The sequence below is a fragment of the Vigna unguiculata genome, chromosome 10 (assembly GCF_037176805.1).
Source record: "Vigna unguiculata cultivar grain cowpea cultivar isolate G323 ecotype 2 chromosome 10, ASM3717680v1, whole genome shotgun sequence".
NCBI lineage: Eukaryota > Viridiplantae > Streptophyta > Magnoliopsida > Fabales > Fabaceae > Vigna > Vigna unguiculata.
The window spans coordinates 51745080-51764195 of record NC_140801.1 but is presented as its reverse complement, the minus strand read 5'-3'; the positions used below and the strand labels follow the sequence as shown (position 1 = coordinate 51764195).

The 19116-nt window shown below is 33.8% G+C and overlaps 2 protein-coding genes across 3 annotated transcripts in view; both read left to right on the top strand.

Moving 5' to 3' along the window:
- The first annotated feature begins 3591 nt into the window (after positions 1-3591).
- Positions 3592-4847, top strand: LOC114167338 (NDR1/HIN1-like protein 13). Its single transcript, XM_028052398.2, has one exon. It carries the CDS (start codon positions 3859-3861, stop codon positions 4609-4611), a length of 753 nt encoding a protein of 250 aa, XP_027908199.2. The 5' UTR covers positions 3592-3858; the 3' UTR covers positions 4612-4847.
- A 2686-nt stretch (positions 4848-7533) lies between these two features.
- The window catches only part of HSP60-3A (heat shock protein 60-3A), an 11635-nt gene continuing 52 nt past the window's right edge, over positions 7534-19116 (top strand). Inside the window, exons 1-17 of one of the 2 annotated variants that reach the window (XM_028050808.2) lie at positions 7534-7725; positions 7908-8039; positions 8363-8522; positions 9019-9194; positions 14652-14747; positions 14829-14933; positions 15424-15510; positions 15602-15691; positions 16618-16698; positions 16867-16935; positions 17023-17100; positions 17556-17651; positions 17738-17837; positions 17963-18066; positions 18401-18506; positions 18715-18793; positions 18935-19116. The exon at positions 18935-19116 is cut by the window's right edge and continues 52 nt beyond it. In XM_028050808.2, the coding sequence (XP_027906609.2) occupies positions 7663-7725; positions 7908-8039; positions 8363-8522; positions 9019-9194; positions 14652-14747; positions 14829-14933; positions 15424-15510; positions 15602-15691; positions 16618-16698; positions 16867-16935; positions 17023-17100; positions 17556-17651; positions 17738-17837; positions 17963-18066; positions 18401-18506; positions 18715-18793; positions 18935-19040 (1728 nt within the window). In that variant the 5' untranslated portion in view covers positions 7534-7662 and the 3' untranslated portion in view covers positions 19041-19116. The remainder of the gene's footprint in view (positions 7726-7907; positions 8040-8362; positions 8523-9018; positions 9195-14651; positions 14748-14828; positions 14934-15423; positions 15511-15601; positions 15692-16617; positions 16699-16866; positions 16936-17022; positions 17101-17555; positions 17652-17737; positions 17838-17962; positions 18067-18400; positions 18507-18714; positions 18794-18934) is intronic. The other variant, XM_085668178.1, reaches the window with a different exon arrangement.

Genomic DNA, 19116 nt, shown 5'->3' with positions numbered 1-19116 from the left:
TTCAAATATATGTAAAATAATATTTGCAAATTAGTTTTTATATCCACTGAGTATTAATACTTGCATATATATATATATATATATATATATATATATATCACATAGAAAATAAAAATAACATAATTAAGTTTAAATTTGAATATTCGTAAATTTTTATTAAAATAATATTCTATTAAATATTTAAATTATTTATATTTTTAAATTAAGTTTTAAGTTATTAATGTAATATTTTTTATGGTAGAGATTATTTTCATTATTGTTTAAGTTATTGTGTTCTACCTTGTAAAAATTAAGTAATCAAATCATTTCATTTATTGATATAAGTATAAAAATTCCTAAAATAACTTTTTCAATACAAATTTAACTGAAAATAACTAAATTTATGAATGATTTAATACTTGATTAATAGAAAGCATACAATAATTTAATGTATTCCAAGAATAACGTTACTTAAGATGATTGGATATCAATACTTAATTTGTAAAAGAAAAATGATAGAGTGAGTTAAAGTATGATTTGACTTTGAGTAGTTCATGCCCTCAAATTTTAGGGCATACCTAAACATTGGCATAAGAAGAACGTGCGAGGCCACAAATACACACACTTCGCAATTGTCGGTGATATTTTTTGGTACTAAGTTTTGAAAATGACAAAGGCTCTCGTTGTTGGGTTAAATTATTGGCAAAACCCTAATAATGCACTTCACATAACTCCATCTTGCAAATTCAAAATAACTCTCCAAATCCATCATTTTCCAATGTTCCCACTTATATATATATTTATCATAAATTCATCACGAGACTATGTCAAAAATTAATCATTTCAAGTCAATATTTTTCTTTTGGTACAGTACAACCAACATCAATTATTTGGTTCCGAATGTAAAATTAATTATTACTTATTTTTACATTTCAAATCCCTTTATTACAACAAAACAAGTGAAGTTTAATTTGAATATATTCATAATTTAAATTATAATGCTATATATATATATAGAGAGAGAGAGAGAGAGAGAGATTATTAAACACAGACAGAAGCTATTACCTCTTAGTTTTCACTTGAAATAGTATATAACTACTATTAATTAACTTTTGATTTATTTTTCTATTAAATTTTCGGACATTATACTTTTCATTATTTTGTTTCCCTTGGGTTTTTTTTTTTTTTTTGTTATTTGATTCAACACATTAGTTGATATAAGATGAAATGATGTATGTAAATGTGAGGGGGTAATGATACACAATTAGAAGTACCAATAAATTGTTGGTAAGAATTAATCCAAATTAATTTAAAAAATATATATTTGAGTTTTATGAAAAAATAGATACTTTATTGAAATCGACCAATCAGTTTTTATTGTAAAAATTAATTATCTATAAAGTGCATTGATATTTTATAATAGTGATATGATTAAGAAAATAATTCAATGAATTATTGACAAGAAAAAAAGTTATAATATTAGCCAAGGCCGGTGGATAACCTGGCCCGCTTGAAAAATTGGGCCTAGAACAAAATCTCCAACAGAAGCCCACAATTTATGGTCATTGTATTGTTGATGTTACGCAACACTCCATTAAGTCAATTGTCCATTATTTAGTGTAAAATATTATATGTGATTAGAATAAAATTAAAAGTATTTTTCTTAAAAACAACATGTTTGAGGAAAAACTATTCTGATTTAAGGATTTTTGTTATAAGTGAAATAAAGCATGATTAAATTGATTGAATTTGTCGGATATTATTTATTCTTTCTTATTGACTTCAATAGATAAACTCTCTGAATTAATAAAATATAACATCACTAAAAAAAAACTCTATTGGAAATTAATTAAGAAAATCTTAACCATGATAATAAAATAAAAAATAATTACCACTTAAAAGACTGATAAATATTACCATATATTCCTAGTTGACTCAATGAAAAAAAAGAGTGTTTTAGATTATAAAAAAAAAAAAAAATCATTGATATTGATTAAGAAAATTCTAGTGAAAAATAACATCAGCTAGCCTAAAAAAACACCTTAATGAACATTTGCCTCAAAGAATCCTCGATTGAAATTAGTAAACAAAAATATGTAAAATTAAAATCAAATTAACATTGGATAGATGTTAACTCAGAAAAAAAAAACCGAGCTGAATAAAGATGAAAGAAAAAACACGAATATAAAATAAAAAAATCGAAAACGTGTCAAACTTTAACTTTATATATAAAAATTGAATTTTTATTTTAAGTAACCAAATTACTTTAATAAATTTATAGAAATATTTTTTTTAAAATTTATTTGTTACATAATATTATTTTCCATTAAATTTATCAAAATTATGTGTAAACATAATCACTCTCTAATTTTTCTTATTTAAACACATTACAATTATAGTTTTTCAAAATCACACTTTTGTCAAGAGAAGAAGACACAAAGTCGCATACAATGCTTCCTTGCACAACATGCAGGTGATTTCAATTTGGAAAAAATATTTTTTAGAATTGATTTTTATAATAAAATATGATATTAATATAATAGAATATTATAATAAAATAATAAATTATATAAAAATGTAAGAGTGTAAACATATAATATAGTTGAATGTAAGAGAAAAATAAGAGTGTGAAAGGTCACTCTTTGAATTTCAATCATCATCACATGAACCAAACATAAGAGTATAACTATATCCTTTGTTTAAAACGTTTTTCTTCCAATTCTTTGTCCTGATATAGAAATCTCATTGATGTTTCCATAAGCCTTACAAACACACCTAAGAAGAAAGGGATATATCAGCGTAAGATTTAGAACAAATCCAGATTTTTTTTTGAATTTTTTGGTATTGTTTTTCGTTGAAGACTAAAGACACACCATATTAATATTTTAATTTTTTTAATATATTTAAAAATTTTAACATTATTGTTATCAATATCTCAAGGGCACAACCGACGAAGTAGTGGGGTTTCAAAAATCTGAGAGAGTAGTGAGGATTTAAAAACCCTAATTAAGTTGTGTTTTTTTTAAGGATTGTTAAAAATATTCAATAATCTATTAGTCACACGGCTCTTTCAGAAGAATTACAAATTTCTGGTAAAATCATTAATGGGTTAAAACTCCTAAAAATACTAAATATAACTTTCACTGTAAATAATTATTTTTGTAGTATAAAAATAATGTGTGTAATAAAGATAGAAAACTATAACAAGGAACAATGGAAGGTATAGAATCAATTTCACTGATAAAAAAAAGGAAAAAAGAAACAGAAGGTGATGAATCAATTTGCCATTAGCTGGTTCGTTACTTCTTACATGACTTTCACTGTGTTAATGATTGATAAACAAATATGGTTCTAAGGAAGTAGAAGTTGCAAATCATCATCTTAACCTAATTTGTTTTCAATTAATGGGGACTGCTTACCCTAATGGGATCTTAATTATGTGTCTTTTCTCATCTCTATTTCTAGATTTTGAGCACTGATTTGATAAGAAACCGAGTACCATAGATCACTTCACACGACGAAAAATCTGATCAATTTCAGATATGTCACCAACAACAAAGCAACAGCATTATAATGAAAAACATTATAGTTTCATTCAAATACCATAAAATTAACCTATTAATGTCCTAATTGGATAGTAGTATACTACCTATTTTTTTCAAAAATAAAAACAACACACTGCATGCATGCATGCAGTGAAAGAACATTGTGTTGGAATGTTGCATTCTCTTGTTTCTTGGTACCACACTCAACCACCCTTCAAATTCACTATAACTGCAACATTAAACTTTAATCCACAAATGATAAATTCACGCACCACACATTTTTCTTGAACTTCTTTCTCCTCTGGAAACCCTAAACCTAAAAGCAAAAACCGCCATGACTGATAGGGTTCATCCTTCAGCCAAAACCACCGCCAACGGCGGCCCCAAGCCAACATTCCCGGCCACAAAATCCCAACTTTCCGGCGCCAATCGCCCCACCTACCGCCCCCAACCACCCCGCCGCCGCCGCAGCCGCGGCTGCGCCTCCACCCTCTGCTGCTACCTCTTCATGATCCTCCTGCTCCTCCTCCTTCTCATCGGCGGCGCCGGAACCGTCTTCTACTTCCTCTACCACCCACAACCTCCCTCGTTCTCCGTCACCTCCCTCAAACTCTCCTACTTCAACCTCACCTCTCCCTCCACCTTCAAGGCCAAGTTCGACCTCACTCTCTCAACCACCAACCCCAACGACAAGATCCTCTTCTCCTACGACCCCACCTCCGTCTCCCTCCTTTACGACGACGCCACGGTCGCCACCGCCACCATCCCCTCCTTCCTCCACCACCAGAAGAACACCACCGTCCTCGAGGCCTACGTCACGAGCACCGAGGAAGAGGTGCAGAGCGACACCGTGGCCGAACTGAAGAGGAGCACGAAGGGCAAGAGCGAGGTTGCGCTAAAGGTGAAGTTGGAGACGAAGGTAGAAGCCCAGATGGGTGTACTCCAAACCCCGGCCGTCGGAATCACCGTTGTGTGCGACGGCATCGCCGTGTCCCTCTCCGACGGTGAAAAACCGGCGTCGGCGTCGGTAGAGAATACGGCGTGCGAAGTGGATGTGAGGTTCAAAATCTGGAAATGGACTTTATAGGATGACTAGGGACCAGAGACTTGCTATATAAATACTAATATATATATATATATATATATATATATATATATATATATATATATATTTGCTGTGGTTCTTGTTTTTTTTTTCTTTTCTTCCTTCTTTGATTTTTTCCCCCACTATGTTGTAATTTCTGATTTTCATCTATATTTTTTCTGCATTTTGTTAACGATTGATTGAATGCTTGTTGGTAGCAAGCAACAACATGATTCAAATCCTAAGTGCTATGTATTATATTTTAGATTTAATTTATTTTAACCGGATTGAATTTAATTAAAAATAATATTAAATAGTGTCATCATTAATACCGATAGAATTTATATATATATATATATATATATATATATATATATTATGAAGATTATTATTAAATTAGTTACTGTATTATAATGAAAAACTCAATTGCATATACGGTGCATATAACATACATCGTTATTTTCTTTTATAACACACAACACACAATTTCATTGTTTTATTCCACAACTTGAAGTTTTAATTTTGTAGAATTAAATATATTATTTTCTATCGATCTTTTGGTAATTTAGATATTCATTATAATTATATTTTATTAAATTTATTTGATATTTTAAAAATATTTTATGATATGAGAATAGTATTTGAGTTTTTAATATTAATTAAAAAAATATACTTTAAATAAATTTAACAAGAATTGATTAAAAGAATAAATTCACATATTTGGAATTAAATTAGATTATAAGAAATAACTAATTTCAATTTTTAAAAAATCAAAATATATTTAACTTTTTTATATATTTTATTACAATTTTTAACTAAATTATAAATAGAAGTATACCTGTTAATTATAAATTATAAATAAAGAGTATAATGCTTTCACTTTTCCTTTCGTTTTATCGAAAATATAAGATTCAGATAAAGTGATACATTACTTTAAATATATATAATGTAAATATGTACAGTATTCAAAGTAAACCATTTAAACTATGAATAGATAAAAACAACTTTAACAAAAATGATATAAAATTATTTATTATATCTAAGTTTGTTAAACCTTCTTCTGCAATAATGAAAAGGGAAAAAATAATAACTAAACATAATATTGATTTGTGTTAGAAACATGTAAGATTATCTAACATATACATGACTATTCACCTATAAATATCTAGACAAACTATTTTATGACGTACTTTTCATGCTTAAATATTTATAAAATCCACTTGGTTAAAAATGTAGAAAGATTTATTAAAAAATTATTATTATTATTATTATTATTATTATTATTATATTAATATTGATATAATATATTAAACCTTTTTATCAGCATAATTAGGGATGTCAACAAAATCCGTACCCGCGGGTATCCGCGGATAAAACCCGCAATGGGTAGGAAACAAATATTAAAAATGGATACTCGCTACCCGTGGGTACGGATATTTTTGATACCCGCATATTAACGGGGCGGGTACGGGTATCATAGTATCCGTACCCGTGGATACCCGTACCCGCTAATCTTTAATTCACAAAAGTACTCTTATATATATATATATATATATATTATATTCGTAAAAAACATTTTGGTCTAATTTTTTCTAAGTTGCACATCTAGTCTTATGTCTTCATTTTTCAAACTTCAAAAGTATTGGTATATTGTTTTCTTCTAAGTACGCCCCTTGACATTATTCTCTTTCCTTTATTTGAAATTGGACATATATATCAAATCCTATATAGACAATGACGTTTATGGTATGTTTGTTGTCAAATGATGACAATTAAGGTTTATTATTTGTTTATTTTTTAGGAATCAATTGGAGAAAGTGAACTTTTTTATCAAAACACTAATTAAAAAATTTTCATTATGTTGAACGTCATTTTATATCTACTTTTATAATTATTTGGACTTGTATAAACTTTTTATTTGAACATTATTTAAAATTTATGACAATGATGTATTTTATTTTATTTTGTTTGAATCTATGATTAAATATTTATTTTTTAAATAATTTTATAAATACCCGTGGGTACCCATAGATACCCGCGGATATGAAAAAAAATAGGCGGATACCCGCATAACAGATACCCGACGGATATGGATATAGATACGGGGCGGATATTTATCTAGCGGGTAGAGTACGGAAAAACTACTATCCGTACCCTACCCGCCCCGTTGACATCCCTAAGCATAATACATAAACTTATATGATTGTTTATTTATTTTTATTATTACACATATTGATATAAATTATTGTAGAATCAAAGCTTATAAGATTGTAAAAAAAAAATGCACTTTGCTCACGGATATTGTTACAAAAGTTTAATAAATAAGTAATTTTATTATGGAATATTGTATGTACACAATTATAATACATGTAGACAATATATTGAACAATAATATAAAAATTGTAATTATCAATATGATTACTTAGACAAAGAGTATTTTAAGTAAATTTTTTCGTATTTTGACGATTCAATATTTTATTTCCATATTTTGACTTGCAATTCTTTTATTTTAATCTTTGTAATCCATTAGTATTTTATTTTTTAAGTGATGAATGAGTTGTTTGACATAATAACAAACTGGTAAGAAGAGTTAAAAATAACAGGTCAACCCCTTTATTAGACTTAATTTTTTAATGCATTTTTTAATAATTTTGAAAAATGCTTTCATGAATGTAAAAAATAATATTTTGAGAAATATTTTTTTTTCTCTTTACATGTTAGAAGTATTTTTATTTTATTTTCTTAACATTTTAGAAAATAATTTTTCTTCCAACATATCTTTATTTTCTTAAAATTCTTGAAAATAGTTTAAAAAATATGAACACAATTGAGTGTAATTAGTAAACAGGGGTGTCTGAATAGAAGGAGCGAGTTTCTTGTTAGGTTGGCCTGTGTAACATATTATGCTAGAGTATAAGGAGTTTTCCAGAACCAAACAAAGAAAAAGAAAAAAAAAAAAAAAAGCTTAAACCCTTTGCAAAGCCCTACTTCTTCCATTGGTTGCCATTTCTGATTTCATTTCCAAATCAATTGTTGCTGCAAACTGCAATTGCAATGTATCGATTAGCTCGTAGAGTAGCTTCTTCTTCCATTGCTTCTCCCTCCGCTAAGAACCTCGTAAGGAATCAAAACCAATGACTTTTCCCTTTATTCTTTGCTGTGCTAGTGTAGTGTTTGGTTCTGCATATTCAATAGCCATTGATTTGTTTTGTTATATCATTATAGTACATAGTCTCTTAAAAGGGTGTCAGTAATCTAACAGTGACAGCGACAGAGGAATGATGACTTTTTGGTGACAGGTATATGGTAGGGTGTTGTCAAGCAGAAATTTTGTGAGCAAAGATATCAACTTTGGGGTTGGGGCTCGTGCTGCAATCCTCCAAGGTGTAACTCAGGTTGCTGATGCTGTGAAAGTAACCATGGGACCCAAGGTAATACCACACTCATATATGTGTTGTTTATTTAGTATACTGATACAGTTGCTATGGCCTTATTTTGCTGTTGAATTCAATTTTGCCAACATGTCTCTAACTTGTCCTTTTGGTAGTTCGTTGATTGTTAGTATGGAATTTGGATGACGAATTTTGGATGACAAATTTGGATGTTTTGATAGATATATGTGATTTTTCTGTGGCTCAAACTTATTCATTGTTTGTGTTTGTAACGAGTCTGGATGACAAAGCTTGGCTAGACAAGTTGATGGATGAAGGGTAACTTTCTTGTTTTCTCTTTTGTTTTCAATTGGTTGAATCAGGGTCGCAATGTGATAATTGAGAGAAGCCGTGGGAATCCCAGGATCACGAAGGATGGTGTGACTGTGGCTAAAAGTATAAAATTTAAAGACAAAGAAAAAAATGTCGGTGCTGATCTTGTCAAGCAGGTGGCCAAGGCTACCAACACTGCTGCTGGAGACGGTGATTACTTTTCTTCCAACTCTAACCTTTTATGTCGAAAGTATCCCATCATTGTTCATTTTGTTTTTTGATTTTCCCTGATAATATAATATTGCCTCATTAGAAGTTCTCTGAAAGAATCTTTTGGGGCTCAAGAATTGAGATTCTTTTCAATATCAGGGTAATCAATAGAGTCCTGTCTGTATATAGGTCATCGGCCAGTAGTCCCTGAGGATGGTTTTTCTTAAACGTCTTAACAAACAAATGAGAAAATTATATATCTAAGAAGATCTCATACCCAATGGTGGTTATTACTCTTTGATTAAATTTCTTAAATTAATATTATAATTTAAATATGCTCCAAATTATCATGACAATCTCCTCTGAAAATTTCCACCCTATTTCATTGTAGGTGGAAAACTTACAGAGACGAGAATAGTTATATTTGCCTTTATCTATTCCTTTTTTTGAAACAATTCATATATCTTGCAAGTCAATGCTTCTTCTTTGATTCCAGGTACAACTTGTGCTACTGTTTTGACTCAGGCAATACTCACAGAAGGATGCAAATCAATTGCTGCTGGCGTAAATGTTATGGATTTACGTAATGGAATAAATAAGGCAGTTGATGCTGTAATTACTGACTTGAAAAGCAGAGCATTGATGATAAGCACACCAGAAGAGATAACCCAGGTTCAATGGCTTCTCAAGAAAAAATTTCCTTCACTGAGTGCATTTTGGTTAAGACAATTGATTTACTGTCTGAGATGCCTGTTACTTGCCTTCTATATTAATTATAGGTGCATAGGTATTGAATATTTTTGTCATTAGGTACGCTTTATTTATAGAAGAAACTATATTGCTACTTATCTTCCTGATGAATAAATTAATTTTCATTGTACCAGTTATATTTTGTTTATTAATTATAGGTGCACAGGCATAAGCATAAGCATTGAATATTTTTGGCATTAGTTACACTTTATTTATAGAAGACTTGAGACTGAGACTTTAAAATATATGAGTAGTGGACAACAGTACCACTCTCCTCCTCTTCTATTTATAATGAAGCAAGTACATATGAAAAGGCTACTCTAAGATACTAGGCATGATTACATGCAACAGTAGATACGGCAGTAGATAGTTTCCCACACTCAACACCCTACACATAGGGTTAATGATACAATAGGTAATAATTCTAACACTCCCCCTCAAGCTGGAGCATACAAATTGTATGAACCAAGCTTGGAACAAATGAACTCAATCCGAGGTCCCCTTAATGACTTGGTCAACACATCTGCAAGTTGGTCATTTGACCCAACGAACTCAGTACAAATTTCCTTGGTCATCAATTTTTCTCGAACAAAGTGGCAGTCAATTTCTGTGTTTAGTTCTCTCATGAAACACTGGATTTGATGCAATGTGGAGAGCAGCCTGGTTGTCACAGTACATCTTCATGGTCTGAATTTCACAGAAATTAAGCTCTCGAAGAAATTGCTTTACCCATATGAGTTCACACGTAAGAGACGCCATTGCCCGATATTCAGCTTCAGCGGTGGATCGAGCCACTACATTTTGCTTCTTACTTTTCCAAGAGATAACATTTCCTCCAAGGAGGACACAATATCCCGTAGTAGAGCGTCTGTCAATAGGAGAGCCTGCCCAATCAGCATCACAGTACCTAGAGATTTGAACATTTCCTTTATCTTCATATAGCAAACCTTGTCCTGGAGCCTTCTTGAGGTACCTTAAAATACGGATGATGGCATTCCAATGTCCAAGACATGTAGTCTGCATAAACTGGCTAACATTCCAACTGCGAAAGATAGATCAGGCCTCGTAATAGTGAGATAAATTAACTTTCCAACGAGCCTCCTATATCTCTCTGGATCGGAGAATAATTCGCCTTCTTCTGTTGTTAACTTCTGATTTGGGTCCATAGGACTCTCTACTGGTCTGCAGTCAATCATACCTGTTTCTTGTAATATATCAAGAGCATATTTCCTTTGAGAGATTACAACTCCATCTTTTGACTGAGCTACTTCAATGACCAAGAAGTATTTGAGGCTTCCGAGATCCTTGGTTTGAAAATGTTTACACAAGTGCTCCTTCAGTTGAGATATTCCAGTAGTATCATTTCCTGTAATAACAATATCATCAACATATACTATTAGGTAGACACATTTCCCAGGAGAGGTATGTTTGTAAAAGACTGAGTGATCTGCCTCACTGCGTCTTAACCCAAATTTCTGAACAATGGAGCTGAATTTTCCAAACCAAGCTCGTGGTGATTGTTTGAGGCCATATAAAGATCGATGCAATTTGCATACCATACCAGACTCCCCCTGAGCAACAAACCCAGGAGGTTGCTCCATGTAAACTTCCTCCTCAAGATCACCATGAAGGAAGGCATTTTTGATATCCAATTGATGAAGCGGCCAGTGACGAATTGCTGCCATTTCAAAGAAGAGGCGAATAGTAGTCATCTTGGCCACGGGAGAGAAGGTGTCACAATAGTCAAGGCCATAAACCTGAGTGTACCCTTTTGCAACCAATCGGGCTTTGAGTCGATCAACCTGACCATCGGGGCCAACTTTAATTGCATACACCCATCGACAACCAACAGCCTTCTTACCCGAAGGGAGGGGCACGAGCGCCCAAGTATGATTGCTTTCAAGAGCCTGCATCTCTGCAATCATGGCTTGTCGCCATCCAGGATGATCAAGTGCTTCATTCACATTTTTGGGAATAACAACAGAAGACACTGAGGATAAAAGTGAACAATAGGAAGGCGATAATCGGTGATTGCTAAGAAAATTATAAATGGGATGTGGATTTCGAGAGGAACGAGTACCTTTTCTGAGAGCAATGGGCCAACCTGAATCACCTTCACCAGGAGTCGTGGGATCAAGAGACGAGGGAGAAGAATCTGAAGTAGGGGATTCACCATGTTCTTGAACAATTGGACTATTCGTCGGCATCCTGTGTTGGAGAGAATCAATAGGTGGAGATGATGGCTCAGGAGGACTTTGGTCGAGACTTGGAGGGACAGGGACATTGGAAATATTGTACTCAACCACGGGAATAGGAAGGACCTGTTGTATGACATGGACCTCTTGAACAAATAGAGAGAAGTAAGGGGTCTGTTCAAAAAATGTAACATTGGCAGACATGTAATATTTCTTGGTTTCAGGAGAGTAACATCGATACCCTTTTTGAAGTCGTGAATAGTCCAAGAAAACACATTTGAGAGAGCGAGCAGAAAGCTTGTCTAACCCGGGAGACATGTCATGAACAAAACATACACAACCAAAAACTCTAGGAGAAGTGTGAAAGAGAGGATTTTCTGGAAACAGAATGGAGAAAGGGACCTTATGATTGAGAGAGGAAGATGGCATCCGATTAATAAGAAAACCTGCAGTTAAGATGGCATTTCCCCAGTGATGGACAGGAACGTTGGCATTAAGCAAAATGGTACGAGCAGTTTCAACTAAGTGTCTATTTTTTCTTTCTGCTATACCATTTTGTTGTGGCGTATGAGGACAAGTAGACTGGTGCAGGATACCATGGGAACTCAAAACATCAGAAAGAGCAGACGAAAAATACTCTTTGGCATTGTCACTTCTTAAGATTTTAATTACTTGACCAAATTGATTCTTGATTTCATTCAAAAAGGATGTGAAGAGGGATAATAATTCAGAACGATCTTTCATAAGATAAACCCAAGTACATCTCGAATATTCATCAATGAAAGTAACAAAATACCTAAAGCCAAAAGATGAGACACGACTAGGTCCCCAGATATCGGAATGGATGACAGAAAAATTAGAAGTACACTTTGATTGAGACCTTTTAGGAAAGGTAGATCTAACATGTTTTCCTAGTTGACATGACTCACATTCTAAAGTCTGGAGACGACTAAGTTCAGGAAACATTTTCTTTAACTTGGACAAGTGAGGGTGACCAAGCCGATCATGTAACATTTTAGGATTGGGAGCTGCAACACATGACACACGTGGACGAGATCCAAAATGGTATAATCCGTCCGCTTCATATCCTTCTCCAATCTGTCTCCCCGAGCCACGCTCCTGTATAAAAAAAGATTTGTTATCGAAGGTTACAGAGCAATTCAATGTTTTGGTTAACTGACTTAAGGAAATTAAATTGAAAGGACAATTAGGGACAAAAAGGACAGATTTTAGATTTAAGGACGGAGATAAGATGGCTTGACCGACTCCCTTTGAGGATGTTTTAGAACCATTTGCGAGGGTTATAAAATGAGATTTTTCTTGGAATGAAATGGTTGAGAACAAGGAGGTATTACCAGAAATGTGATCAGAAGCACCAGAGTCAATTACCCATGAATTGTGACCTTCCATGGATTGAGAGATGCAAACGGTTGATGTACTTGGAGCTTGAGATGACTGTGCCAAGCTGTTGGATTTGAGGCGTAGGTACTCTTGATATTCGTCTTTAGTGAACTTGGAGTCAGTAGTCTCTGCCTGGGAGACATTGGCTGTTTTGGCAGGAAATCCATGTAAAGTGTAGCAGTTTTCTTGGGTATGACCCATCCTTTTACAATACGTACATTGAGGACGCCCACGACCTCCACGTCCACCTCCTCTAGTTCCACGACCTCCTCTTCCTCGGGTGGCGACCATGACAGATGGTTCCATTACAGCAAGAGTTTTTGGAGTTTGAAGAGTTGAAACACGTATCATGCGGGAGATCAAAGTTTCCATGGAAGGAACCTCATGAGAGGTCAAAAGATGATCTCGGATATGATTAAAGTCTGGGTGTATAGTGCGGAGGATCATTACCATATAGTACTTGTCAAGCTTTTTCTTCATTTCATCGAGAGAGTCGACTTCCAAGAACATTCAAAGTTCTTCCACAGCAGCTTGAGCGTCATTCATGAATGACATCATATCATGGTTAGTCATTTTCATAGATGCCAACTTGTTCGCCGAATCATAGAGGCGTTGAATATCATTTGCATAGATATTCTGAGTTCGCTTCCAAAACGAGTGGCAAGTTTTGAAGGCCCGTAGGGACATCAAAAGTCGGGGTTCCACCGACTGCCACAATAGAGCACATAGTTGGAAATCTGCTTGTTTCCACTGTTCAGCTTTTTCAGAAGGTACGTGGCTGCCATCTTTCTCAAGGTGTTCGTGGTGTCCTTGACCGAGAAACTACATCTCGACGGCAGTGGACCAAGATAAGTAATTTTGGCCATTTAGTTTCTCGGACGTAATGCAGGGGCTTCCGGAGAATGAAATAGCACTCCCAGTACCTCCAGTGGCCATGATATGATCAAGAGAATAAACAAAAACAGAGAGGATCTCGGAAAACAGTGAAACAGTGACGATTTTCGAATTCGAAAGTGACGATTTCCACAAGAGGTGCTACTGGACTTCACCGGAACAGAGATTTGAGGGTCAAAACGGGTAGAGGAGGCTCCGGCGACGGAGGTGGCGCGATGACGAACTGGCGATTGGAAGGCGGCGCGTGGGCGGCACGCGCCTGACTGCAGCGAACAGAGATGACGCGCGTGGCGACGGCGCTGCCTGCGACACCGGCGGGGTTGGCTGTCGCGCGGAGAGGCGGTTCAGATCCGGTGGTTTCCGGACGGAACTGCGTCGGTGGAAGGCGGCGGATAGCGGCGGAGGACTGCAGACAGTGGCGGACAATGTTGAAATGTTGTTTGACAGTGTTGGGTAGTTCAGAAACGAGGTTAAACGAACTTGGACAGCCGCGGACAGCGGCGGTGACTAACGGCAATCAACCGCGAACAGCGGTGACGGACTAGATGAGACAGAAACCAGAGCGGGATCGACCCGCTCTGATACCAACTTGAGACTGAGACTTTAAAATATATGAGTAGTGGACAAGAATACCACTCTCCTCCTCTTCTATTTATAATGAAGCAAGTACATATGAAAAGACTACTCTAAGATACTAGGCATGATTACATGCAACAGTAGATACGGCAGTAGATAGTTTCCCACACTCAACACCCTACACATAGGGTTAATGATACAATAGGTAATAATTTTAACAAGAAGAAACTATATTGCTACTTATCTGATGGATAAATTAATTTTCATTATACTAGTTATATTTTGTTTATTGCTATTCATTTCTGACTAGTAGGTTGGAACTATATCTGCAAATGGGGAGCGTGATATTGGAGAATTGATAGCAAGGGCAATGGAGAAAGTTGGGAAGGAGGGAGTCATTACTGTTGTTGTAAGCAATAATGCTCATTTTTGTGAACTTATTACCCGACATAGTTTTGGTCCAGGATATCTATAATTTTAAAAATTTTAGGATGGGAATACTTTGGATAACGAGTTGGAAGTGGTGGAAGGAATGAAGTTAACCAGAGGCTACATATCTCCTTATTTTATTACTGACCAGAAGACCCGCAAATGTGTAAGCACACAATTATTCTGTTACATATGTAATATATAAAAATTCTCAGAAAATGAAGTAGCATGTTGTATTACAGTAGATCAACCTTTGATTAACATCTGATGGTGGATTTTTTTGTAACAAAGGTTCTCTTATTTTTATTGTATGTATTTATGTATTGCGAAGCTTACTTTGTCTACTCTGAAGTTCCCACCTTTCCTTTGTCAAAGTAGTCTTTCTGTTTTTCTATCTTGCAATCATGTAGTCATTGGTAGGAACATTGGGTTCTGTTAATTTCTCCAAAACCTATTTTCATTTTTGAAAGTGTTTTTTTGTGGATATTTGTTATTAATGGCTTCATGCTAGGCTATTGATTTAATTTGACAAAAGTGTCGTGGTTTTATTTAATAGCGATGCACATCATTCAAATAAAAAACTTCATTCAATTTGGTTAACTTTATTTGGGTTTAGATGTATGTTATATTGACAACATTAATTTTGATTTTGTTAGGAATTGGAGAACCCCTTTATTCTCATCCATGACAAGAAAATTTCAGACATTAATTCACTGCTGAAAATACTGGAGCTTGCTGTAACGGTGAATGAACTATTCCTGATTCAGTATGCTCATTTTCATGTGCAATTTCACAATTCTCATTATTTGCTTTTACTATTTTAATGTTAATCAGAAAAAAAGACCACTCCTAGTTGTTGCTGAAGATGTAGAGAGTGATGCATTGGCCATGCTCATACTCAACAAGCATCACGCTGGGCTTAAGGTGATTAATATCGCAGCTGTTTGCCTTAACTGAATTGTTTAAAAAGAAAACTGAACTGAACTGTTGTATTATTTAGTTTTTAAAAGTATAATTGTTTCTAACTGGATTGTAACTTATGAGATTGGAAAATAGGCTTTAATATAAAATTTGTATTGGTAATAATTCAAACAATTAATATAGTTCTAGCAATTCAAAACATTTTATACTAGTTCAATTTTATTTAGTCCACTCAAACCATGATTGTATTCAATTCATTTACATTATGATACAATTCAGTTCTATTGATCCACTTTTAAAATTTAACTTAGTTTTAGAATAGTTTAGTTCAATTTATGCATTTTGCGGAACCCTACTGCCTACAACTTGAATTTGCTTTCATGTGTTGTTCTCCTGTCCCTTTATCTCCCATTTTTTTTTTCCCTCCATTTTATGTTGGGTTTTAATTTTACTTGAGGATAAGTGTCGAGTACATAGAGCAACAAACTAAAGACAATACCACCCATCTGCAAGTGGCTACATACATAAAGTTAGTTCAAACTGTGCATTGTCTGTTTACTGTCATTATCATCTTTCCTTACATCGAAAGTCCCTTGAAAAATGTCCGAAATTCCCATGGTTTTGATTTACTTGGAAGTGAGAAAATTTCATGCTTTAAAACCTTTAGAAATGATAAGATTTTATTTATAAATGCGTATGCAGAAGAATTTTGGTTACTAAAAGTGAATTTTCTGGTAGCAGTTTTAAAGTGTTTGTATCTGGTGCATGCTTTCTTTTTCTTGTTTGCATGTTTGTTTAAGGTAAGTATTATTTATGTATTTGTGAAATGGCTTATGTGTATGACCTTAATATGACAAACTATTTGAAATTTTATTTTGTGTATATCCTTGTTTTCCCCTTTCTTTAATTTCAAGTTTCTTGTACTTTAGGTTTGTGCTATAAAAGCTCCTGGTTTTGGGGATAGTAGAAGGGCAAATCTAGATGATCTTGCAACTCTTACCGGAGGAGAGGTTATTTTCTATCCAGATTTTATTTGTCAGATACTGTATTTGGGTTCCGTCGGGTGCCTTCTTCTTACCTTTCAAGATTTTAATAACAACTCATCTATTCAAGTTCTAGCAATTGGGACTACAGCTTGTTGTATGTAATGAAAAAGATTATGATGAACTTGAAAACAGGTCATCACCGAAGAGCGTGGTTTCTCCCTTGATAAAGTCCAACCAGAGATGCTTGGCACTGCGAGAAAGGTATGTGGCTTGAACCAAGGACCAAAATAAGTAATATTTGGTTCTTCAAACTATTATATAATATATAATCTATTGTAAGTGCAACAGGTTACTGTCACCATTGATGACACTATTGTTCTACATGGTGGTGGGGATAAGAAGGCCATTGAAGAGAGATGTGAACAGGTATCTTTTCTTTTGAAATATTACATTTTTATCTGTACCCAATTTATTTGTAAGTATTCTAAATCATTCAGCAGAGTAATATATATATATATATATATATATATATATCTTGTTTTTTCTTTTTCTTTTTTTTAATTAAGTTTAATTAAATAATTACTTAGTCGATTTTCTAACCATGTATTATGCGCACTTTTTCTTTGCTATGTTTATCCTGGTTCCCATATACATAGTCATGGCAATAATGTTTTTATGTGTAGTTGTTTTCTTATAGATTTCATAACCGTTATTTTATGTTTAGTGTGCTCATGCCATTTAGTGTCTTGTGCATAACGCAATGTTTGCGGCTATGTAAATTGAGTGATGTCCGTCGGTAGATTTTAAAATTATACATTATGATATTTCAGTTTTAAGAAATTTACTTGTGCATAACGCAAATTATCATAATTCTTTTGCAGATAAGGATGACTATGGAGAGGAGTTCTGCCATGTTTGACAAGGAAAAAGCACAAGAACGACTATCAAAACTATCCGGTGGTGTAGCTGTTTTCAAAGTTTGTCACTCATCCTAAAAATAACTACTCTATAATGCTTAGTTTATATTCATTACCTCATATGGAAGTTGCAACTAAATCTTCAGGTTGGAGGGGCTAGTGAGGCCGAAGTAGGGGAAAGGAAAGATAGAGTAACAGATGCTTTAAATGCCACTAGAGCAGCTGTGGAAGAGGGAATTGTTCCAGGTAATTCATTTTTTTCTGATGAGATAATAAGTATAAAGAGAAGCATGGGATTGCACTTTGTATTCTCATTACAATTCTTAGAACACTCGTCCATGTCAAAGTTTAGATGTAATTGTTTGAACTAGGTGGTGGAGTCGCTCTCTTATATGCTACCAAAGCCTTGGATAACCTTCAAACTAAAAACGAGGATGAGAGAAGAGGAGTACAGATTATTCAAAATGCACTCAAGGTAATTCCATCTCTACATCCATTTTATATTGTTGTTAAAGCATTGCTCTCGTATTATTTTATTTTATATTTGTTGATCTTATTTTATATTTGTTGCATAAAGCGTTGTTCTGTTCTTGACATTTGTATTTGTTTGGTAGTTTTTTATTGAAAAATCTACCACTTGGCAACCATTTTAAGTATTTTTATCATTAGAAAAAATTAACTTTTTGTATCTTACAAAGGTGAGAGAAGGGTAAAATTATGGAAGTAAAATATATGTAAAATTTTGTTGAGTGTCAAACTAATATTTTACTCTTTCATCCTTATCTGACCATGCATGTTATTTATCATAGGCGCCTACATCTACAATAGCTTCCAATGCTGGGTTTGATGGTGCCTTGGTCCACAGCAAATTGTTGGAACAAGATGATTATAATTTAGGGTTTGACGCCGCAAAAGGTGTGTAACTATTTTGCATATATAAAATGATATTGAAATCCATTTTGATTATTATTTGCATGCCGTTAGTACCATTTAATTTCCTTCGGCATAAGGAACTAAGCTTCCCGTTACAAGCTTACTATCTTTCTAGAAAAACTCTGAACAAAGACAATTGACAATTATTGTTTTAATTTTATGCTTAATTAGTGTTTATTCTGTAAAACAGGTGTCTATGTTGATATGGTAAAGACTGGAATAGTAGATCCTCTTAAAGTTGTTAGAACAGCTTTGGTAGATGCAGCCAGGTAATAACATATATCATTTTATTCGGTTTTTGTGTAAAGTATTGTAAAAGCTGCACATATCCGAACAAGTTTGAACCTTAAATTAAAAACCAATGGTGAATACGAATATTATTTTGATTTAACTATTTTTTTGTCATGCAGTGTTTCATTGCTACTGACAACAACCGAGGCAGCTGTGGTGGATAATCCGTATGACAAAAATAAACCTCCTAGTCGAGTGCCAGATATGGATGATTTGGACCTCTAACCTCCTCTACCAAATCATGAAAATTTTGTTTTTTGTACTCATGTTAGTCAAATCATGAAAATATTGCATGCTAGCC

What these genes read in the sequence shown, in the direction of transcription:
- LOC114167338 (XM_028052398.2), top strand. Translation starts at nt 3,859, where the DNA reads ATGACTGATAGGGTTCATCCTTCAGCCAAAACCACCGCCAACGGCGGC.